Source organism: Mycteria americana, chromosome 11 (genome assembly GCF_035582795.1).
Source record: "Mycteria americana isolate JAX WOST 10 ecotype Jacksonville Zoo and Gardens chromosome 11, USCA_MyAme_1.0, whole genome shotgun sequence".
NCBI lineage: Eukaryota > Metazoa > Chordata > Aves > Ciconiiformes > Ciconiidae > Mycteria > Mycteria americana.
Genome location: NC_134375.1, coordinates 9,075,299 through 9,098,628, shown reverse-complemented (window position 1 = coordinate 9,098,628; position 23,330 = coordinate 9,075,299). Strand labels below are relative to the sequence as shown.

Below are 23,330 nucleotides of genomic sequence, written 5' to 3'. Positions count from 1 at the left end.
GCGGGCCGGGCCCGCGGTGGCGGGGCGGGGGCTGAGCCTGGCTGGGGCGGGCGGAGCCCCGTGTGAGGCGGGCTGGCCCGGAGGCGGGGCCCGCCGGCCGTGGCGTGAAGCGGCCCGGGCCCGATGTGGGGCAGGCTGGGCCTGGTACTGCCGCGGGGCCGGTGCGGGCACTCCAGTGCCAGGGCTCCTGCCCCTCTCCTAGCCGTGACCGGGTGGCGGGGCAGGGCCACCACCGGCCAGGGCGCAAGGGGCCCGGCCCTGCTCCTGTCCGGCAGCGGGGCCGGGGTGAGTGCGGGGGCGCGGGCAGGCCGCCCCTGCCCGAGCCGTCAGGGGACGGCGGTGTCCCCGCGCGGGCCGAGTGCGGGGCCACCAGCGCCGTGCCTGCCGCTTCAGCCGGCGGGAACCGGGAGCGGCTGGCCGGCGGCGGGGGCGGCGGTGCTGGCCGGTCACGGCCGCGGCACCGCGCTCACCTTGCCGGCGGCAGGGCGGGGAGCGGGCGGCGCTCTCGGCTGAGCCGGCGGAGCTGGAGCAGGCACCTGTGCCCTGGCACCCACACCCCGTCCTCTCCGGGGACCGGCCGGAGCTGCGGTGCCGGGAGGGCGGCCGGAAGCCCGTGGCGCCATCCCCGCTCCGGCCGCGGTGCCACCGTGAGCGCTGCCGCTCATGGCGGTGTCCCCCGTGCCCATCCCGGCCGTCTCGGCTGTGCCTCCTACGGCCGGCCGAGCGCGCTGTTGGTGATGGGTGGGGGTCCCGGGGGTGCCGCAGAGCAGGCAGGGGGGGCTTTGGGTGGCGTGGGGTGCGCCGGGGGGAAACGGGGCCGGAGCCGGCCTCCGGCATCTCCCTGGCTTGTGGCGGGAGCGGGGTGCCTCTCTGATGGAGGACCTCCGGGAAGGGGGCTGGGGGGGGGAATTTCCATGAAGCGCCGTGCTCTGCCGATGGGGAAGGGTTTCAGGGAATGGGGCTGTCGGGGGAGCACGCGGGGCGGCTGGGCAGGGCCAGGGCACGTGCCCCTGGCGCATGCTGGCTGCCCGCCGCCAACCGGCTGGCCCCGGCTGGCCCGCAGCCCCCCGGGGACCGGCCCAGCCCCATGGCAAACATGAACCGGGTGAGCCAACCCCTGAAGTGGGCAAGGAGGGACTGCCCCACACCCGGGGACAGCGGTTGCGGGGCCACCCCGGCTGCACCTCGGCACTTTCCCCGCCACACGGGCCGCCCCGGCACAGCCCCTCTGCCAGCGTGGTGGATGCTGCTGCCGGCTCCCGCTGCCTCCTCCCGGGTCAGGCCCTGCAGCCCCTGGGCTCCTTCCCGGTGGCGGGGCAGGTGGGTCGGTGCTGTTAACCCCCCCGGCGTCTCCGGGCAGGGTGGTGCCGCCGGCTCTGCTTGGCGGCGGGGGTCCCGGGGACGGGAGTGCCGGGGGTGCCAGGTGCCTGGCCGCATGCCGGCGGTGGTGGGGGCTGGCTGGGGCTGTTTTCCTCTCTGTTTGCTCGGCCGTGGGGACGGCCAGCCATGCGGATCAAGGCCGGCGTCCCCCAGGCAGCCAATTGTCGGCCAGCTCGGAGGGGAGGGAGAGGGGCAGCCGCCCCAGGGCTTTCCCAACCGTGGAGGGGGCCACCATGCCAGTGCTGCCCGGCCTGAAACAGTGCCAGGCTCAGCCCACCCAAGCACAAGGCTGGGCGATTACGGCAGGGACTGGGGTGCCCGCCGGGACCCCGGCACCCAGCGTGCCCTGGCTGCACCCTGGTTGGGGACCCCTGCGTCCCACCACTGCAGGAGCTTGGGCACCCCAGTGCTGGGGGACGTGGCAGCCTCGGTCCTGAGCGCCAGCACGTCCTTTTGTGCTTCTCCTGTTGAATCCTGGCGGGCCATGAAAGGGCCTTTATCCCCTCTCCTCCTCGTGGCCAGATCACACCCAGCAGGACCCTGTGCCGCCGTCTGGCCCCGGGACCGCCAGTCACCCTGGTGAGGGTGGGGGCCCGGCACGGCCCTGCCGGTGCCTCCCGCGGGGAGCCGGAGCAGACCGTGGCTTCACCGAGGCCGCACGAGCCGTATCTGCTCCTGGGCCGGCTCTGGACCCGACCACGGCCCGCCGGGGAGAGGAGGGACACAGCTGTGGCCACGTCTCTGTTTTTGGCCCAGTTATTTATATCTTTTAAACAAGGATGCTACAGTCGTCTGGGCCGAAAGGCGTCCCTGGTCCTCCCCTGCTCCCCGGTCCCCAGCTCCCCAGCCATCTGCCGCCCCACTGCCTGGGCCCTGGGCAGCACGCCTGGCCCCCCCCGGGACTCCCCCAGCCGGCTCCGTGCTCGTGACAGCTTGCTGGGAAGCTTGGGTTTGAATAGGAGACCACCCTCCCCGGGTGCTGCAGACCCCCCGGCACTGCCCCACGTTTCCTTCCGCTGCCCCATGCCAGGACCCTGCTCCTGCTCTGCTAAACATTAACTGCCTGCCCCGGCTGTGGCTTGGGCCTGGACCTGGCATCCCAGGGGCATTTGGCTGGGGGTCTGGCCGTGCGCCCAGGCGGGTTTTGGGGTGCAGGGCAGCCCAGCCGGGCTGTCCTGCACTGCCAGCATCGCCTTGTGCCTCCTCGGACGCGCTGGGAGCTGCCTGGGCTCCCTCCCCGTCACCGGGGAGCCTGGGCGGCTGCAGCACAGGATCTGTGGGATGGAGGTCCCCGGGGCTCGGGGACCTCATGGAGGGCAGCTCACGGCCCAGAGAGCCTCGGGCCCTGTGCATGTGGGAGTGTCCCCTGCGGGCTGGCAGGTCCCCTGGGTCCCCCTGCGAGGAGGGGTCCCCAGCAGAGTGGGGCCCTGGCACCCTCCTGAGGGACAGCTGCCAGAGCATCCCTCCAGCAGCTGGTACCCAGCACCTCTTTGCCCGCTCGACGGAAAACGCTGCCGGCCCCATGCCCATGCTTTCCAGTGGGATGTGGGGAGCAATGGAGCCCAGCAACTGGGGACGCTGGGGAAATGGGCCAAGACCCAGAGAAGCTGCCCCAGAGCGGGGCACTGGGCGCCAGACATTTTGGGAGCATCATGGCCACTTGCGCTTGTTTGGCTTTAAAGGCATTTAAGTTGCATTTAAAGGCATTAAAGTCCTTGCTAAGTCCTTGCTTAATTGCCTTAAAGGCATTTAAGCCCTTGCTGCAGGACAGCAAGCCCACGGGAGCAAAGCCCCTGGCCCCGGTGGGGCTGTGGGTGCTGCCAGCGGGGACAGCGGGGACACGGCAGCCCTGCCTGGGTGGCAGAGATGAGCAGGCTGCTGCCGGCACCTCCGGAGGTGACAGAGGGGACGGTCTCCCTACGCCAACAGGAACAGTTTGTCCCCATCTCTTAAGGCTCAGGGCATCCTCCTGCCCTCAAGTGCTTCCAAGTGGACTTGGTGCTTGATGGCTGGGAGCTGGAGGAGCCTGCATGGGACCGGAGTCCCGGTGGGGTCTGCAGGAGCTGGGGGGCCCTGGGACCCCCCTCCAAACCCTGCAGTGCTGTGGGGAGAAGTGGCAGGGTTACCCTGGGGCTCGTCCTCGGGTCCTTGGTTCCCGGTGCTGCGCTTGGCAGGGAAGCGATTGAGCGCAGAGATAACCCACCCTTCAGGTCTGCTGAGCAGCGCTTTGCTTCTGGCTTCTGTAAAGTTAATTGGTTTCGAGGTTCCAGGAACAAACGAAGGAGAAAAACCCACTCTCCTGACGTGCGGGATCATTGAATGCTCTCTGGTGAGTTATAATTGCAAATCATGTTTTGAAATCGCATTAACCAATTAGTTCTTGTTGTTGTTGTGCCCTGCCACATGACAGCGTGTGCCGCGAGGGAGGCAGGAGTCAAGGGCGAGGGAGGGTGCCATGAGTGGGCTAGGCGCCATGCTGCCATCATCGGGGGGCTTCTGGGGGGGGGGGGGGGTGGCTGGGGGGAAGAACGGTCCTGCCCTGGACACAGCCTTGGGCAGGTGCCACCCTGGAGTCCCCCCAGCCCACGCTGCCGGCTGCCAGCATCCCTCTCTTCCTGCCACCGGCGTTCCCGGCCCCTGTCGTGCCTTGCTTGCTCCCCGGTGATGGGGCTGGGGGAGCACGGGGGTCTCAGAGCCCTTGCTGGGTGCTGGGTCCATGCCTGCGGGATGGCTGGTGCCGGGGGCCAGAGGGACCCGCTGGCATGTTCCCGGCAAGGACAAGCTCCGGGAGGCTTCTTGCTTGAGAGGCCACGGTGGCGGCGGGGGGGGACGACACTGCTTGGGCTGCAGATATAACCGTTATCTCTGCCATATCTTCCTGCCATCTCCCATCTCGGCCCTGGGAACAGCGGGCAGTGGCAGGCAGCAGCAGGCAGCAGGCGCAGGGGCCGGGCGAGGAAACCAAGCATGACAAGGAGAGCACGCCCCGGCCATGCATGGCACCCACTCCTTCGTGGCTGGGTCCTGGCCGGCCTCATCCCACGCTGCGATGCTCTCAAGGCCAAGGGGATTTATCACTTTAGTCTGCTTGATCTCCGAGTGTGGCTGAAGTATAAAATACAGGGCAGCTTTTGGCTGGGGGGATCGGTGAGAAGGCAAACCGCACGGGGGTGGGCTGCGGGCAAGGGCTGTGGCACGGCACAGCCGGCACGGCGCTCAGCTCCCCACCACCGGCGAGGCAGGATGCTGCCGGCGGGACGCGCCGTGCCGTGCCGTGCCACGCTCCCCCGAAGGCTCCTCACATCCGGGAATCCGGCGTCAAACTTTCCAGCCGGCGGAGAAAACCGCACAGCTGCAGTTTCGCAATCTGCTGGAGCCCAGGCACAGGCCTGACACCGCCAGAGCCAGCGGAGAAACTGCCCTGGGCTGTGCCGGGGAAGCACCGTCGGCTCAGGGGGCCAAGAGGAGGGTCTTAGCCCACCCCTCTCCCTGGCAGCCCCCGGCCACGGCGAGGGGACAGGTCCCCGTGCCAGCTCCCCCCTGCGTGGCCAGCCCGGCTGCGTGGGGCTGGAGCTGCTGCGTGCCGGCTGCAGGGTGCGGGGACCCATTGAGCCAGGCTCTGGGAGGTTTGGGGAGGTCTTCGCTCCCTTTCCCTCCTCTGCTTCTCACTGCTTTGATTTTCTGCAAAGCTTCAGCTGGGCACGGTGGGGACAGCGTGGCCATCTCCTCTGCCCAGCTGAAAAGAGGGAAATGATGGAGAAGGGTGTCACACGCCGGAGGACAAGAGAGGGGACGATAAAAAGGGGGCATGGCTTCATTTGTGCCAGCAGGAGAAGGGGAAGGGCAGCATTTGGAGGCTGGGAAGGAGCAGGCAGGCTCCGAGCTGCTGCCCACACCCTGGCCCCCCGCATGCCTGCCCCGCCGGCAGGCACTGCACCCCGTGCCACGGGGCCACTCTGCCTGTCCCCGTGCCGTGTTTGCTGCCTGTGCCGTGTTTGCTTACAGGGCGGCAGCTCTCGGCCTCCTTTTACAACTCCCAGCGAGGTGTGTTGCCGCCCGTTCCCGGGACATCTCCGCACCAGTGCCACGTGGCTGGTGCCCGCCTGCGCTGGGGCAGGGGAAGGGTTAAGCAGATGGCTTGAGCCCAGCCATGCCCACGGCTCTGGGTGCCTCCAACTCCCCCCTCGCCACCCTGCCAAACCTGGCTGCCTCTGGTCCCCCAGCGTGCCAGCCAGCGCTGGTTCAGCACTTACGCATGCTGCTGTTATTAGAAATTAGTTAATGGATGTCTCCAGCCAAAGGAGAACAGCAGTAACAGGAGCCGCGGGATTGCCGGGAGCGCGAGGGCAGAGCTGCCACTGAATATTTAACGTCCCGCGATGGCCGGACGAGAGGGTGCCACTGCTGCCGACGCGGCGAGGGGACGTTTTCCTCCTCCCAGCCCGATGGCGACGCTCGCTGCCGGCCGGCGGAGCCGTTTCCATCCCAGGCCGCCTGAGGCTTCCCGAGGATTTATGAAAGATATGCGTAACACAAATAAAGCCTTCCAGCAACGCGCGGAGCCGTCCTGCCAACGTGCGTGCGGCGGCTATGCAGGGCTCGCTCGCCGTGGCGTGGGCCCCAAAGATTTTCCTCCAAAGTAAAAGCCAGGCAGGGCAGAGGAGCAGGGTGCACTGCTGAGCAGGGCAGGAGGCGGTTTGGGGGTGACAGCCCTTTGGAAGGGGCAGGGAACCTGTAGGGACATGGCTGGTGGCTGGCCAGGAGCTCCTGGCTCTCCCTGCAGCGCATGGGATGCCCTTGGGAGAAGAAATTTCCTCTTTGGGGCACTTTGGTGGGGATAGACCCCAAAATTTGGTCTCCATGAAAAAAAGAGGTGTTTCAGCTCAAATGGGGAAGTTTGACGGAGACCGGAGGAGGGGACCGGGGGTGTCCCCCTGCTCTGGGTCATGTTGGGATGATCCCACGCGGATTGTTTGCTCCTAGTGTTCGGAGGTGCCGGGGCGGCCACCGCGGGGGCAGCAGGCACCCCTGAGCAGGGCAGCCAGCTGGGCTGGCTTAATGTGGGGGCGGCTTGAGCTTCCCAGGCCGGGGGGAGTCTGGCTGTGGGGGGAGCTGGGGAGGATCTTCCCCGGCTGTTGGGTGACTCTGCCCCTCGCGAAGAGGGGAGAAGACCCAGTGCCCGTGCTCGGCGCCTGCTGGATTTAGCCCTTCAGGTTACATTAGAGCAACTGTGACAGCCCCGTTGCTTTGCGTGCCGGCTGCTGGCCTCCAGCAGCAGCCCCTGGGTGCTCCGGGTGGCGATGCCTGGTGGGGTGGCGATGCCCGGTGGGGCAGCAGGGCTTGGTGAGGTGGCGATGCCTGGTGGGGCACTGGTGCCCAGTGGGGTGGCCGTGCCTGGTGGGGCACCGACACACGGTGGGGTGGCCGTGCCCGGTGGGGTGGGATGCTGGGTTAGGTACCGGTGCCCAGTGGGACACTGATGCCCGGGGGGTGGGTGGTGCCCGGGGGGTGGGTGATGTGGTCCCCGGGGGGTGGCCGTGCCCGGTGAGACGCCCGGTGGGGCGGCGGCGCTCGGAGGGACGGCGAGGGCCGATGGGGCGGCGGGCGAGGCGGGGTCGGGGCGGGGGCCGGGGCCGGGTGCCCTCCCCCGCCGCGGCCGGTCCCTCCCCGGCGCTGCCCCTGACGCTGTCCCGGCGGCGCGGAGATTGGGAGCCGCCGCGCTGGGGGCGGGCTCGGCTCCGGTTTAATCTCCGGCTCCGCCGGGATTACGGCCGCAGGATAGTCTCTAATCCGCGGCACCGCGGGGCTGGCCACCGGGGGCTGCTCGCCCCAGCCCGCAGCAGAGGCACCGCCGGAGAGGGGGGCAGGTAAGTCCCCTCCCAGTCTCCCCAGTTGCATGCAACCCCCTGCTTTTTGCCTTCTCCTCCGGAAAACTCCGTGGCTGAAGGCTGCCCAGGGTTCGGACTCCTCGCCTCCCCTTAGTCCCCCCCGGCACCCCATCCTAACCTCCCCCCCCCCCCCCCCCCGACCCATCTCCCTTCGCCCCCGCCGGGCCCCGCTCTCCTCCCGCCGCTCCCCGCAGTCCCCCGCTCCCCTCCTCCTCCTCCCGGGGCCGGACAACTGTCCCCGCCGCCCCCGGCAGCAGCGGGGCAAGGCTCCGGGCTCCGGGGCTCGGGCAGCCCTGGCAGGTGGCAGCGCCCCGGTGCTGTTTGCTTTGCCTTCCTCCTGCCGCTTCCCTCTCCAGCTGCTGAAACCCTCCCACGGGTGGGTAACAAATCCTGCGAGGGCAGAGGGAAGGCAGAGCCCTGCCTTGCCGCCTTTCCACCCTAACGCCCGGGCAAAGCTCCTGCCTGTGGCGTGGCGCCGGGGGGGTTCGGCATCGCCGCCCGCTTTGCATATAATAATAATCACACCAGCCCCCAAACCCCCTTTTCTTTCCTGTTTTTCTACTTCAATTTTTAACCGCCCGTGGGAACGACGTATGTTTCTTAAGGCTGGAAGCGGTCGCGGCCGGGATCGGGTGTCAGGGTGCTGGGGCGAGGAGCGGTGTGTGGCGGGGGGCACGGCCAGGGAGAGCGATGGTGGCTGCCGCGGGCGCTGCCGGGGCTCAGCTTGGCCCTGCGTGCGGTGCTTCCCCAGGCCGGGGTATTTATAGAGCCTGGCTGGCTGGGATGGCAGTGCGGAAAGGCAGGCGGCACATTGCGTTCCTGCCAGCCACGCGTGTCCCATGTCAGCCGGCACGGCGGCCTGCTCTGCCCAGGGCAGCTCGCAAATGTCCCGCTGGAGAGAAACCCTCCCCAAGGGGAAACTGAGGCACGGCAGGCGGCTGCTGGCCCCGGGCTCCCTGTGCCGGTGGCCGGCTCTGCGGTGGCACGGGCATGGGCACAAGTGCCTGGCAGGTGGGATGGAGGGGAGGCACAGCCCCGGCGCAGGGCTGAGCCCCGGCTGGCGGTGGAGGGCACGTCTGCGCCGAGACGCCGCGGAGGAGATGGGGAATTTTCCACTGGCGTTTGGATCTGGCCCAAGCCGAGCCGTTAGACCTGCCCGGTCCCTGCTGCCGGCCACCGGCATGCGTTCGTCCCCCGGCTTCGTGGGGGCACCCCAGAGAAAGCCCTCCGTGCCCCGTGACGCTGCCCCGTCCCCTGGGGACCGAGCTCCGGCGTGCCCTGGCTCCGGTGGCCAGGGATGTTGGGGGGCAGCGGGGGCACCCCAGCCGGCCCGGGGGTGGCGTGGGGGGGAGCCAGCACCGTGGGGGAGCCTGGCCGAGGCGCAAAGGGCCCCGCAGCGCCCGGCCGTGCTGCAGCTGTAATCACACGCCGGGGCCGCAGCCACGGCAAACAAACAGGCACCGGCAGAGCCTATTTTCCTTGGCGAGCGGGGACGGGGGGAAGGAGCGGGATCCCACGGGCTCCTTTGGAAACGCAGCCCTTGAGAAAACAGAGGTGGGTTGGGGACGGGACGGGCCCCCCGTGCCGCCGGCCCTCCTCGCCGTGTGGGTCTCAACTGCCGCACGCCTCCCCGGCCAGTGACGCAGGTCCCGGGCTGGCTGGGTCCCCTGTGCTGGCGGGGGGACAGCCAGCGTGGTCCTGCTGTCCCCGGGGTTGGGGAGGACGCGCCAAGCTGGTGGGATGGCCCAATGGCAAGAGCGGCAGGGCCCGGAGCAGCGGCGGTCCTGGGGGCTTGGGCAGGTTGTGGCCCCTGTTTGGGATGGGGTGCTGTGCTGGGGGTGTCAAGGTGTCAGGAGGCACGTGAGGCCACGGCTGCAGCCGGTGCCTCCCGGTGTCCCCGGTGCTGGCTGCAGCGAACGGCAGCTTGGATTTTTTGCCATCGACCCCTTGGTGTCGTCCCGCCAAGGCTGGGTGTGTTTCAGAGAGTGGGAACTCCTGGAAAGCATCTCGCTTCCAAGGCGAAACGCATCTCCAGAGGTGTGATAGAAAACCTAACATGGGTTTTTCAGGTGTTACCTGCCCATCAGTGCCTGCAGTGCCACCATCCGTGCCACCCTCCACCCCGGGTAGCCCTGAGCTCCTGATGGGCAGTGCGTTGGCTTTAAGTTTAAAGCAAAGCCCAACGTCAAGCCTAGAGCCAGCTGAGCTGCTTTGGGCTCAAGCTGCTGTCTCACCTGGCCTCCTCCAGAGCCACGCTGGGTGCCACCGGCCTCGTGCTGTGCCCACCCTGTCCCCGTCCCCATCCCCGTGCTGCCAGCTGCCTCTGCTGCCTGGCTTGTCCCGCCACGGGCTCAGCCCCTTCCTTCCACACCGCGTTGTGTCAGCGGCAGCTCGGCTGTCCCGGTGCCGGGCATGGCTCCCCTTGCCTGGCCTCAGTTTCCTCACTGCTCTTCCCAGCTGGCCTCGGTACTGGTGCTTGGGTGCGGGGGACGTGGTGTGATGGTGGTGGCTGGTACCCCCGCCGCAGCCCCTCTCTCTCCCTGTGGCCCCATCCTGGGGTGTGCGGCTGGCAGGGGATTGCCATGGCCGAGCCGCGCCATGGCTCCGGCGCTGGAAAACCCTCCCCGTGGCCCCCCTGTGATGTTTGGCTCCGCCACCCCCTTCCCTGCGGTGCCTTTCCCCTCCCCAGTCTGTCCCAGACCCTAGCACGTCCAGTGCTGTGGGACGGTGCTGGGGCCGGTGGCCACGAGCCAGCCCAGCCGCCGGCATGCTCTGCCTGGGCACGTCCCCGGGCTTGGGCAGAGCTGTCCCCAAGGACATGGGTGCCGCTTGTGCTCTTTGAGGGAAGACCCCAGGTGGACACTGCTCCCCGTGCAGTGCGGCGGGGACAGCCTGGAGCTGCCGGGGCAGGTGTCGGTGCCGCCGGAGCCCTGCGAGCCAGGACAGCGGCTTCGAGAGCCGCCTGCTCCTTCTTGCTGCTGCCAGTTCTGCCTTGGCCAGAGCACCGGGGGCATCGCCTGGCCTGAGGCTGAGCCATGGTGTGGTATTTGGGGCTGAAACCCCAGGTTGCCCCAGGGCTAGGTGAGCCCAAGAGCGGTGACCGTGCTGCCCAGCTCGAGCTGGGACCGTGAGTGGGGCTGACTGGCACGGCTGTCTGGGGGGGCTATCTCATGAGGGTCTCCAGCAGGTCTATTTGGGGAGGGTCTACGGCAGGGCTACCAGAGAGCCTCTCCAGCCGTGCATTGGGCAGGTTGTCTCCAATCGTCCCTCCCCATGGCTGCCGGTGTCCCCGTGCACATGGTGGTGCACCCTAGAGCCCTCACCCCAAAGCTGACGTGCCCGGCCATGCCCCTGGGTAGCCAGATTTGCCCTTCTGCGTGCCCGCTGCCCGTGGGGGAGGTGGGACGATGGCACTGCCTTTGCTTGGCTGGGAGGTGGGGGGGGGGAGAAATGCCGTCGCTTTAAAAACAGGTTTGGGGTGCTAGTTTTCAGAAGGCAGGTCAGGGCAAAAGCCATGTCCGTGTGTGCTGGGGGGGGAAGGCTCCCGCAGGGTCGGGCTGGCTCTGCTCCCAGCGCCCGGGCTCCCAGGGCCACCCCAGGGGGTTCCCTGTGGAGGGGCAAGGGGAGGTGTGGGGGGGTCCCCGCTGCGTGTGCCTGCCCTGCTGGGGCCAGCCTCCCTGGGGAGGTGATGCCCAGGGACCCCCGAGGTTCGGGCTGTTGCCCCAGCTCTGCCCACGTGCCCGCACACCCCTGTGCCCACGGCGGTGCCGGGGGCTGACCGGGGACCCCAGGCTGGGGGTCACCCCATCCCCAACAGCAGTCCAGGGGACTGACCGAGGACCCCAGGCTGGGGTTCACCCCGTGCCCAGCAGCGGTGCTGGGGTATCCCCAGGGCTGGGGGCTGATGGCAGTGGGGGGACACGGCTGGCGTCCCTGCCCGCTTGCCCGTGCTGCCCGTCTCTCTGGGAGGGCTCTGTCACCAGCACAGCCCCGGGGAACATGAGACCTCTGTGTGTCCAGCTCTGCTGAAACCTGAACGGCCGTCTGGGCAGGCGGGCACGGACGGGGGGGCCTTGCTGCCGGCCCCCCGGCACACACCAGCGGCAGCGGGGTACCTGGATGCGAGCACGCAGGCCGGCAGCTGCGGCAGGCTCGGCGCTAAAGCCGGATTACCACCAGGAATAGTCCCGCGGCCTCGGCCCCAGCTGGGGCGGATTAGCCAGGATTCATCTGCAGCGGGAGAGGCGATGGGGAGGGGGGTCTCTGCCCTGCTGGGGTCCCCGGCCCGGGGAGCACCCACCTGCTGCCAGGGAGACCCGGCGCCTTCGTCCCCCACGGGTGAGAGCAGCGGGTGCCCACGGACGGGTGTCATGGGCTGCGGGGACACAGTGGGTCGTCGCGCCCCAGGCTGGCACCGCATGGCGCGGGCAGCAGTTGCCAGTCCCCCTACGTGCCGTGCTCCCACTGGCACAGCGTGCTCCGGCGGGGACTGTGCCGTGCCGAGGCTTGACCGGGGGAACCGGTGCAGCACAAGGGCCGGACTTCCCCAGGGTGATGGGCATCCTCCTTGCCATGCTGCCAGGCGCGACGGACCCCGCATCCGACGCGTCCCGCTGGCATTGCCGACAGAGCTCCTCTGTCCCGGCCCCCCCGCTCCCAGCTGCGCCTTGCTCCCAGCTGGGATTTTCCACCTTTTAAATAAAGTCTTGGGTGGAAGCGAGGTGTCAGGCAGTGAGATGCAGCCCCTTCCAGGATCAGATCCCCTGCTGTAGTGCCCCAGCCCCCCGGGAAGGCTGAGGGGGGGCCGGGGCAAGCCCAGGGCTGCCTGCTGCCAGGGCAGGGAAGGGATCTGGGAGCCCTGCTGCCCCACACACGTGTCCCCATCCCGGCGAGCGGGGGGGGGCAGGCATCTGCGCTGGCCGGGACGCAGCGTGCGAGACCAAACGTAGCCTCTCCTGGTGCGCAGACGTGGCCGGTGGGGAGGGTACGTGCCGCCCCACGCATACGGCTCGGCGTTTCTCGCGGGGGGGCTGCGGGACGGCACCGGGGCCTGGCCCGGGCTGCCTGGCCGTGCCGGAGGGTTGGTGGGGTGGACAATGTCCCTGGTGTCACCGAGCAGTGGGACAGCAGGAGCAGCCCCCGGGAGAGCCGGGGCTGGGTAGGGAGAGGTGGGAGGTCTCAGTGCAGCGGGGCTGTCGCCGTCCTTGTCACCCGGAGCTGGCAGGCAGCGGAGAGGCGCACGCTGGGAAATCGGTGCAGCTGGCTCAGCACCCCCAGGGACATGGCCCTGGGTGCCACAGCGGGGGGGTTCTGTGCCTACGCACGTGGCTGTGCCCACGCCGTCAGGGTGGCGAGCGGGCGCTGGGGCCGGCGGTCAGGAGGGGGACGACGCCGGGCGGCACGCGGGCTGCCCACCACGGCAGCGAGGACGGCAGCATCCCATCCGTGTGGCGGCACGGCAGCCCCGCGGTGGGCTGGGGCTCTCGGGGCTGGCAGGCCGTGGGAAAAGATCCCCGGGGAGATGCTCTTTGCCCGGAGCGGAGGGTCCCCAGCTGAGGTGGGCACACAGGGACAGGGGTGAACCTGCCACCCCCAGCCCTGGGGGGACCCACGCCACCCCCCCGGGGCCATCCGCCGCTCCATGTATTTGCTGTTCTGCCCAGCCTTATCGCAAGGCAAACAGCGGCAGGTAGGGCACGCTCTGCCCGATCGAAGATCGAAGCGTCTCTCATTCCCTCCCCTTTCATCTCCCCCCCGTCCCTGGCCACCGCCGCCGGGAGACCCTGGCCGAGGGGCAAAGGCCGGGGCCGGCCTGGGAGGTGGCGACGAGCGGTGCCGGGGCTGTGCCGGGGCTGTGCCAGGGCTGTGCCAGCGCTGCCCGGCGGGAGGAAGCGTCTGGGTGGCGGTGCTAAGCCCGGTGCATGCAAAATGAGCCTGGCCGTGCCGCTTGCTATTCCAAGAGGCGCTTGGGGGAAGAGGCTGGTATTTCCTGAGCCGCCCGGCGAGGTGTAATTATAACCTGGGAGAAGAAAGGGGCTGCAGAGGAGAGCGCCCAGCCTCCCCGGCGCCCGCGGGGGAGCGGGCAGGGGGAGCGGGGCAACTCCTGCCCGCCGCCGGTGGGATGCAGCGGAGCCCCGCCTGCGGGCAGCCCGGCAGCGCTGGGGGGTTCGGGGGGGGGCGATGAAGCACCGGGGATCTGGCGGCCCCCCTCAAGCCCAGCACCGGGAGCCACGGGTTCGGCGATGCCCGCCCGTGGCGGCGGGAAGGCGCAGAGTTAACAGCGACGTTTGGACGTGCTGGCAGCCTTGTTCGTGCCTGGATCTGGCCCAAGCGGAGGCCTAGCAGAGGGGATAAATCATCGCCCAGCGCCTGCCCTGCGCTTCCCTCTCTTCCCCCGCGTGGCTGAGCCTCCCTGCTCTGGTCCCTGCTGGCCTGTGCCCTGCCTCAGTTTCCCCACCAGGCTGGGTGCCACGGGTGGGGTGGTCCAGCCGTGTACCCCCCGCTCCGGGCCAGCCTTAGGGGCTCGGCCCCCGCCGGCACCGCCGGTAGCCGACGCGTGGCCTGGGATGACCTCCTCAGCGGCCTGGACGGGCAGGGATAGGCAGAGCAGCGGCTCAGGAGCCCAGAGGTGCTGGCGTCCACGCCACGCCGTGGCATCCTTCCCCTGCGTGCCGGGGGGCTGCTGTCCCTGGCATCTCCCCGCCCTGGCAATGCCATGGGAAGACTCGCCCGGTCCCTGGGGCCACCGGTCCCCTGGGAGCACAGAAACTGGCGCGTCCCCTGCTCGCCCCGTGGGGACCCCGGGCACCGGGGTGACGGGGCAGCAGCATCCTCCTGGGGCCAAGGGCCGCGCCGCATCCTGGCCAGCCCTGGCCTCAGGCTGGCTGGCATTGTCCTGTGGCCCTGAGGTGGAGACCCCCGGCCGGACGGGGAGGACCCCAGCCCCCTGGGGCGGTGGGGGGGTGGCGGGGGACCCTGCCCCGGCTGCCAGCCTGCCCTAGAAAGCCACCCTGTGCCGTTTCCCAGCGGGGCGGGGAGGGCCAGGGCTCGCACAGAGGCGGCTTTGTGCGGCGTGCCAAGGCGTCCCGCGCTCGGCAGCCCGGCCGCCTTCCCCTGCCAAGGAGCTGTCTCCCGGCCCCGCGCTCTTTCCTGCTCCGTTTCTCCAGCCCTGACGTGCCCCCAAGCCCCCTGCCTTGGCACCCCGGCAGCGCCGGCCCCGGGCAGCGGGACGCGGGTGAGCCCTTCACGCGGGTCAGTGCCGCAGGCTTTATGTAACGGCGTGGCCGGGGGGTCCCCGAGCTCCCTGCCCTGTCCCCAGCTGCCCTCTGAAACGCCTCCCCTTGCCTGTCGGTACCCATCTCCGGGAGGGGAAACTGAGGCACGGAGCTGAGAGCTGCGGGCAGGGGAGCGGAGGTGGGCAGGCGCTGGGGACGGAGGCTCCGGGGCTGGCACCGTGCTGCGGGCAGGGGAGCAGAGAGACCCTGCGGGGCGGCCTGCGGGACGGCTGGCTGGGCGAGGGGACAGTCCCCGCTGGGGACCCTCGCGGGGCTGTCAGAGCCGGAGCGAGCTCCGCGGGGCGTCGTGTGCTGAGCAGGCAGAAGGGAGAAGCCCAGCCGTGGTGATGCCCCGTCGGGCATCCCCGTCATCCCCGGGTGCCTGTCCCTGTGGTGCCACCAGCGCCGGTGCTGAGCCTGACTCCAGCATCCCTAGTGGGTGAGGGACGTGTAGGGACTCCTGCCCAGAGCCGGACCCCCGTTGCCCCCCTCTTGCAGAGCCCGAGGAGAGCCCGCAGCGAGCCCAGCCACCTCCCCACCATGGATGCCACGGATGTGCCCCTCCAGGCCGAGATGGTGGAGCTGGTGCCCAACGGGAAGCACACGGCCGCGCTCACTGCCTCCGCCGTCCCCTCGCTGGCGGGTGACAGGTAGAGGCAGGGGGACAAGAGGGGGTGCCGGTGCCCCGGGAGGGTCGTCCCAGCTGCTCCCTGCCCGCGCGATGCCAGCCGGCGCTGCCCGGGCACAGGGTGGGGCATGGCGGCCCCCAGCTCTGCTTCGGCCTCACCCCCCTCCCTCCGGTGGCCAGGTTTGAGGAGAACCAGTCCGGCATGGCGGAGATGGAGGAGTTCCTGCCCCACGGCGCTGAGAAGAAGCAGACGCACTTCACCGATGTGAGTATCGGCACGGGCACCGCAGTGGCGGCAGGACAGGGGCAGCTCCCGGTGTGACCGGCGCGTCCCCTCCCCGTCATGTCTCATGTGCGCAGTTCGAAGGGAAGACGTCTTTCGGGATGTCCGTCTTCAACCTGAGCAACGCCATCATGGGCAGCGGCATCCTGGGGCTGGCCTATGCCATGGCCAACACCGGCATCATCCTCTTCCTGTGAGTGCTGTGTGCCCATGGGGGCTTGGGGGGGTCTGGGTGTGGGAGGCTTCTCCAAGGGGATCGGTGGGTGCCAGAGGGAGGGGTCCCTGGCTTGGGGTGACGCAGGCACCGGTGTCCTACTGCCTGAGCAATGCCTGTCCCTGGCACAAGCCTGTCTGCCCCTGCCAGGCACTGTGCCCCACTGGGGGGGAGGAGGAGGATGAAGGCTTGACTTCCTTAATACAAGATGAGATTTCCCCACATGGCCCAAAGGATGCGGGTGCCGGCTCCCCTCGGGCGTGGGGACGTGGACCCACAGGGCTGGGGCAGCCCCACAGCTGTGGGGTGTCCACACCCCACGGCCCACCCGCCTTGTAAGCACCCAGGCGGTGCCGAGGCGAGGGGCCGGGTGGCCTGCCAGGACGGCTGCCTGCAGGCAGAGCCTGCCCGCGCGGGGTTTGCCCCACGGCTGTGTCCGAGCCCGGTGCTGTGACCCGCTGGTGACGGTGCTGTCCTCCTGCAGCTTCCTCCTGACGGCGGTGGCCCTGCTCTCCAGCTACTCCATCCACCTGCTGCTCAAGTCCTCCGGCATCGTGGGTGAGTGCCGGGTCCCCGGTGGGGCCGTGCCGGGGGGTCCCCTCCCGACACTCACCCCGCCACCGCTCCCCGTCCCGCAGGCATCCGCGCCTACGAGCAGCTGGGCTACCGAGCCTTCGGCACGCCGGGGAAGCTGGCCGCGGCCATTGCCATCACGCTGCAGAACATCGGAGGTGAGGACGGGGCTGGGGGGGGGGCCTGGTGGGGCTGGGGGCGGGTACGCGGGACCGGAGCACGCTGGCACAGCACGGCCTCGCTCTGCCCCGCAGCCATGTCCAGCTACCTGTACATCGTCAAATCCGAAGTGCCTCTCGTCATCCAGACCTTCCTCAACCTGGAGGAGAAGACCACGTGAGTGCCTTCTGCGGGCGCCAGGGCTTCGTCTCCAGCTGTGCAGCCCATGGCAGGGATTTAGTGCCATTAAGCCACTACTATTTTTGATAACTGACAGTGCTGAATAAACCCCCAGGTGGGATTAAACCGGGCTGAACTTCCAATCCCTGCTCCTCACATCCCCTTGTGATCAGGCTTTCCTCCTTGAGCAGCGCCCGGGGCTGCGGGGGCGGGATGGGAGCTCTGGTTGGGAATGGGTCCCCCCCCACCGTGCCCACGTCCCCACCCAGCAGCACAGGGGGTGAGAGCCGGGCAGATGCTGGGCAGAGCTGCCACTGGGACCTCCACCAGTCCAGAACTGGGCGTCCCAGCTGCCCTGGGGTGCTCGACCGCACATAGGACTGGGGCTGGGCAGGGTTCCTGCCCCGCCGGCGGCTGGGGGCAGCTCCCTCCCCCTGGGTCATTGAGGACCTGGCTGAGCCCCTTTGCGGGTGCTGGTACCCTTGTCCCCGCGTCCTCCCGCTGCCAGGCTGCCCACTGGCAAACATGTGCTGAGAACAGCAGTTCTCAGCCCGCCCGCAGCAGCTCTAGCCCTTGGGGTGCACCGCTGTGGGAGTAGGCAGGACCCCAGCTCAAGGCCCCCCAGGGATGCTGGCCTCAGGGGTCCCCAGGGATGCCAGCACAGCAGGGACGCCAGCCTTGGGGGATGCCAGCATCCCTGGGGACGCCAGCTCAGGGGGCCAGGGATGCCGGCTCCAGGGTCCCTGGGGCTGCCAGCTCTGGGGGGTCCCCACGGGTGGCAGGCAGCCCCCCCCAATGGCTGCCTGTGCCTCCCGTGCCCCAGCAGAGCGGGGCGGTGAGCAGGCCCTCTGCTTCCAGGGACTGGTACATGAACGGGAACTACCTGGTGATCCTGGTTTCCGTCACCATTATCCTGCCCCTGGCCCTCATGAAGCAGCTGGGTAAGTCAGGGGGACGCTGCGTGTGGCACTGGCGTCCAGCACCAGGTGCCAGCTTGGGGGTGGCGGGCAAGGAGGGGGCACCCAGCCAGCATGGGGGTCCTGCCTGCGCCCACCGGCCGCTCTCTTCCCTCCCCAGGCTACCTTGGCTACGCCAGCGGCTTCTCCCTCAGCTGTATGGCCTTCTTCCTCATCTCGGTGAGCACCTGCCGGCGCGTGCCGGCGGCTTGGGATGCCAAGCATCCCTTCTGCCAGCATGCACGGCTCCGCCAGCGCGTGGCTGGGCTGTGTGCTGCGGCGACAGCGGGGACAGCGGGGACAGCAGGGACAGCAGGGACAGCAGGCGCTCCGGGCTGCGGAGACGCCGTGGCGGTGCTGTCATGCTGCTGGGTTATTTTCGGCTGAAGGAGCTGAGCGCCGGGGAAAGGGGAAGGGAGAGGGTGCCGGCCGGGGGAACCGTGCGTGGCCCCTCCGTGTGCCGCTGCCCCGCTCTGCCCTGCTGCCCACCCTCGCAGGGGCAGGCCGGGGGGCCAGCGTCGCCGCGGGGCACCATCGGCAAAGGGTGCCCCATAGAGGGGACCCGATGGGGACACCCTCCTGCTGGGTGCGGTGCTGGCTTGGGCAGCCGGTGCCGGGGGTGGTGGCACCGGGCACTGACCATCCCCGTGTCCCCCCCACCCCAGGTCATCTATAAGAAGTTCCAGATCCCCTGCCCGCTCCCTGAGCAGGGGGGGAACCTCACGGGCAGCCTCAATGCCACCCCCGTCAGCACCAGCGACTACCAGAACGGCTACACTGTCCTCCACGCCCCTGAGCAGGGCACCTGCACCCCCAGTTTCTTCACCCTGAACTCGCAGGTAGGGGCCCAGGAAGCACCCCTGGGGCTCCGGGTGAGCCCCCACCCCGTGCACCCCGTGAAGGCGGGTGGTCCCGGCGCTGGCGGCACCCACCAGCTTGGCCCCCGGCGCTCAGCCGCTCTCCTCTCGCGCAGACGGCATACACCATCCCCATCATGGCCTTCGCCTTCGTCTGCCACCCCGAGGTCCTGCCCATCTACACTGAGCTGAAGGAGTGAGTCCTGGGTGGGGGTACCCACGGGGGGGGTGGGCTTTGTCTGGCACCCACCCAAAGGCAGCGCCCTCCGGGTGTGGGACCTGCCGGGGCATCATGGGGATACGAGGGGATACGGTGGGTGGTACGACCCTGGGTGGGTGGTGGGTGATAGGACGTGGGATGGGTGATATCAGCCCCAGGAGATGGGTGATACAACCTAGAAGGGGGGGGATATCTGACCTGGGAGGTGGGTGTAATGACCCAGGGTGGGTGGTTGGTTGGTTGGAGGTGGGTGATCCAACCCACCACGCAGCTCGGGGAGGGGGACGCAGCCCCTCACCGCACCCCAGGGTGCTCCAGCGTCACCCCTCCTCACCGGGTAGGCACTCGGTGCCGGTGGGTGCCGTGGGAGCGGGGTGGGCTGGGGCCATGCTGAGCCCGCCGTCTCCCGCAGGCCCTCCAAGAAGAAGATGCAGTGCATCTCCAACATCTCCATCATGGTCATGTACCTCATGTACTTCTTGGCCGCCCTCTTCGGCTACCTCACGTTCTATGGTGAGCCCTCGGGGAGGGGGCCGGGGGCCCTGCTGGCTCACCGGCACCGGGGCGGTGGCGGTGCCGGGTCTGACCCAGCGGCTCCCCACCGGTGCCCGCAGGCCGCGTGGAGTCGGAGCTGCTGCACACGTACAACAAGGTGGACCCCTTCGATGTGCTCATACTGTGCGTGCGGGTGGCCGTGCTGACGGCTGTCACCCTCACCGTCCCCATCGTCCTCTTCCCGGTGAGTGGCCCTGCGGGGATGCCAGGTGGCACTGCCACCCCTGGCTGCCACAGGGCTTCGGCACCAGGCTTTGAGAGGGGAAACTGAGGCAGCAATGGGGCTGAGGCCTGGGCACAGGGCGGCGGGGATCGGTGGGGCTGCAGGGACTGGGGAAGGGGACCGGCTGGGTGTCGGGGACAGGGCTGGGGCAGGGGCAGGGGTGATGGGGACTGGCAGGGCCATGGGGACAGGGCTGGGAAGGGGTGACAGAGACCAGTGGGGCATCAGGGGCAGGGCTGGGGCAGGGGAAGGGGCGACGGGGGCTGGCAGGACTGTGGGGACAGGGGACGGGATGGGCCCTGGCTCCAAGGATGGAGCGTGACACCCTGTCCCTGTCCTTGTCCCCAGGTGCGCCGGGCCATCCAGCAGATGCTGTTCCAAGGGAAGGACTTCAGCTGGATCCGCCACGTCACCATCGCCGTGGTCCTTCTGACCTTCATCAACCTCTTGGTCATCTTCGCTCCCTCCATCCTCGGCATCTTCGGCATGATCGGTGCGTGGCAGTGCCCTGCTCCTGTCCCTCCTCGGGCGCTGGGTGTTGCGGGCGGCATGCCAGCCCCTGCCCCCACCTGGCGCTCGGCTTTGCCTGACCCCCCCGTGCCTCGGTTTCCCCTTCTCACCGTGCCAGGACCAGGTGGCGTGTGGGCTGTCCCCCGGCCCCGTCCCTGTCCCGACAGGCTGGTTCCCGCGATGCGGTGCCGGCTGCTTGCCGCGCTGCTGGCCGGCACTTGCTCTTCCCCTGGGCATTTCCCTTGATCCCCCGAGCCGGGCTCCCCCAGCTTGGTTCCCGGCTCGGTGCCAAGGCCGGCTGCGGGGCGGGGCATGGGGACAGTGCCAGGACACGGCGTCCCCGGGTTCCTGGAAGGCTTTGCCAGGGCCGGGGGGGGGTGGGGTGGTGGGGGACGGGACCTGGCCCAGCAGCGGGGCTGGCAGGGCTGAGCCGCAGGGCGGGGGCCTCTGCCCGCTCTGTCCCTGTCTGCTCCAGGTGCCACCTCCGCTCCCTGCCTCATCTTCATCTTCCCTGCCATCTTCTACATCCGCATCATGCCCAAGGACAAGGAGCCGCTGCGCTCCACCCCCAAAATCTTGGTAAGCACGGGCAGGGGGGACGCGGACGGGGACAAGGACAGGGGTCCCGGGGCTGGGCTGGGAGCCCCGTCGCCCTGGCTGTCCCTGACCCCCTGCCCTGTCCCCACAGGCTGCCTGCTTCGCCCTCCTCGGGGTGCTCTTCATGATCATGAGCTTGAGCTTCATCATCATCGACTGGGCCACGGGGGGCGGGAAGAGCGGTGGCAGCCACTAGCCGGCACCGTGTGCCCATGCCAACCTCCTCCCCACCCACCGGTGCCCCAGGGAAAGCCCGCCCTGGGCTCAGCCCCTGTGCCACGGCCCCGCTGGGCTTCCCCGGGGACCCTCCGCTGTCGCTGCCCATCACCTGCAGTGGGGGGGGGGCATGAGCCATGGCAGGCGCGGGGACCCCCCGACCTGTGCCCGGGATGGGGCAGCGAGCCTGGGGCAGGTGCTGTGTCCCCCCCCTGCTCCAGTGGGTACCCTCCCTGCTCCGCACCTCAGTTTCCCCATCTGTAAAATGGGGAGAATAATACTGCCCTACCTCACCGGGAGCTGGCTGTCAGCTGGAGCTCGTCTCTGCACACCCAGAGCCGCCGGCAGTGGGCACTGCCAGGGGTGTGCGGCACTGCCTGCCGCGGGGGCCGAGGACCGGGGCGCTTTCCTGGCCCCCCCCAGACAGCATCGAGAGCCCCGAGGAACAGTGTCCGCGGGGGCCTGGGGTTCAGCGGAGTGGTCGGACCCCTGGCAGCGCCTGTGCCCAAGCCACCTACCCTCTTCCCCTGCCGTCCCCTGGTCCCTGGAGAGATGCCACCCCGCTGCCCCAGCATCACGGGCGCACCCCGGCCCCGCAGGCGAGCGTGGTCCTGCCGCCACGGCTGGCGGTACCCAGCCCGCTGCTCTTGAGCCTGCCGGGGGAACGGTTGGCTCCCGGTGCCCACGGATGGGACCCTGGTGACCCCCAGGCCATGCCTGGGGACCGGCCGCATTGATCTGGGGAGGTGATGTGCCCGCCGGGGGCTTGGCACCCGCTGGCGTCCTGCCCGTGCTGCGGCTTGGCTGCCCGGGGCCTGGCCCTGCCGTGGGGCGCGGGTGGGGGGCGCGGGGGGCTCGGGGCAGCGCTCGCTGGGGACCGGCTCGGGGCTCCGGAGCCGCCCCCCCGTCTGCATGCCCAGACACCAGGGTGACGGGCACCCCCTGAACCCAAGCTGGCCCTGCTCGCCTTGCACCCAGGACCAGCGCCCAGGCTCCCGCAGCCCTCTCCCACCCCCCCATCCGTCGATCCATCCATGCCGCCGGGACGCCCCACGCCATGCCAAAACCCGGAGAGCGGCTCTCCCACCCCCGCCTCCCTTCCCAGCGTGGGGGCGGCAGCCCGGCAGCACAGGGGAGGGCTGTCCTGCGGCGAAGTACATAAGAGACGTATTTTTTTACCGGGGTGGTGGAGGCTGGGATGCTTTTTATAAATACTGTATATAAGAGTAGATCTTTTTTAATGTCTTGTGTTGCTCTGGGTAGCTCTGTATAATGTACATATCTATAGGGGGTGCGGGGGGGGGCCGCGACCCGGCGCCGGTGAGGGGCTCGGCGGACCCTCGCCATCGCCCCAGGCCTGCCGGCTGCAGCGCGGCCCCAGCGTCCCCGTCCCCAGCCCGGCTGCCCCGTGGCCAGCCCTGCGCCATGCTGGGGGGCGACGCTTTTAAATTATCGGTGGGGCGATGTCTGTGCTGGCGAGGAGGCCGGCCGGCGAAGCCTCCGGCAGTGAGAATAAAGATGTGAACGTGCCCAGGTCTCGGGCGTCACTGGGGCGGGCGAGGAGCTGGCACGCGGGCTGGCACCCGGCACGCAGCGTCCCGGGACAGCATGGACATACGGACACGCGTGCGCAGGGATGCACGGACATACATGGGGACAGCAGGGATATATGGACGTGCACGCAGAGGGTCAGTGCACGTGGATGCACAGGCGTACAGCAGGATGGCACGGACATACGGACACGCATGCACAGAGTCAGTGTGTCTGAATGCACAGACGTACAGCCGGACAGCACGGACACATGGACACAGATGCACAGGGTCAGTGCACGTGCGTGCACAGATGTACAGCAGGACAGCACGGACGTACAGACACATGCACATGGATGCATCAGCGTACAGCGGGACAGCATGGACATACAGACACACACAGGGTCAGTGCACACACGTGCACAGATGTACATGGGGACAGCATGGACATACGGACATGCATGCACACGGATGCACAGATGGACATGGGGACAGCACAGACATACGGACACGCATGAACAGGGCCAGCGCAGACACGTGCACAGACGTACACGGGGACAGCATGGACATACGGACACTCCCACGCACCCACAGGGGCAGACAGACACGGAGACACACAGGAGGACGTCCGCCGGGACACAGGCACGGGGACACGGGGACAGCAGCCCCACGGGGACAGGCACGCGGGGGCAGGGCTCCGCGGGCGCGAGGGGGCGCTGCGCTCCCACGCACGGATCCGGCCCGCGGGAGACCTGCCGGGGGCGGCCGGCCCGGGGCAGCGGGACCCTCGGGGCAGCGGGGACTCGCGTGGGAGTGGGAGCCCGCGGAAGCGGGGACTCCCGTGGGAGTTGGAGCCCGGGGAAGCAGGACCCCCGGGGAGTGAGCCCCCCCGGGGAGCGGGACACCTGTGGGAGCAGGACCCCCGGGAGAGCGGGACGGCCGTGGGCGTAGGACCCCTGGGGAGCGAGACTCCTGTGGAAGCGGGGCTGGGGGCATCCCGTGCCTGGCTCTAGGGCAGCGGGAGCCCCCAGCGCCCCCCGGCACCCCCCGGGTGCAGCCCCAAGCCCCCCAGCCCTCTCCCGTGGCAC

General features: G+C 69.3%; 1 protein-coding gene across 2 annotated transcripts; it reads left to right on the top strand.

Annotated features, from left to right (window-relative positions):
• Positions 1–109: 109 nt before the first annotated feature.
• Positions 110–22,236, top strand: SLC38A3 (solute carrier family 38 member 3). 2 transcript variants are annotated; one of them, XM_075514109.1, is made up of 16 exons: positions 110–285; positions 15,041–15,192; positions 15,351–15,435; positions 15,531–15,646; positions 16,152–16,225; positions 16,306–16,398; positions 16,495–16,576; positions 17,438–17,520; positions 17,657–17,715; positions 18,201–18,374; positions 18,509–18,588; positions 19,025–19,125; positions 19,227–19,351; positions 19,739–19,883; positions 20,376–20,479; positions 20,589–22,236. In XM_075514109.1, the coding sequence occupies exons 1-16, from the start codon at positions 124–126 to the stop codon at positions 20,691–20,693; spliced, it is 1,740 nt and encodes a 579-aa protein (XP_075370224.1). In that variant the 5' UTR covers positions 110–123; the 3' UTR covers positions 20,694–22,236. The 2 variants fall into 2 exon arrangements, with proteins under 2 accessions (XP_075370224.1, XP_075370225.1); XM_075514110.1 differs by lacking the exon at positions 110–285 and adding an exon at positions 7,054–7,247.
• The last annotated feature ends 1,094 nt before the right edge of the window (positions 22,237–23,330 follow it).

Coding starts and splice junctions, on each gene's coding strand:
- SLC38A3 (XM_075514109.1), top strand. CDS start 124: ATGTGGGGCAGGCTGGGCCTGGTACTGCCGCGGGGCCGGTGCGGGCAC. Junction 17,521..17,656: donor GGCCCTCATGAAGCAGCTGG/GTAAGTCAGGGG, acceptor TTCCCTCCCCAG/GCTACCTTGGCTACGCCAGC. Junction 20,480..20,588: donor GCTCCACCCCCAAAATCTTG/GTAAGCACGGGC, acceptor CTGTCCCCACAG/GCTGCCTGCTTCGCCCTCCT.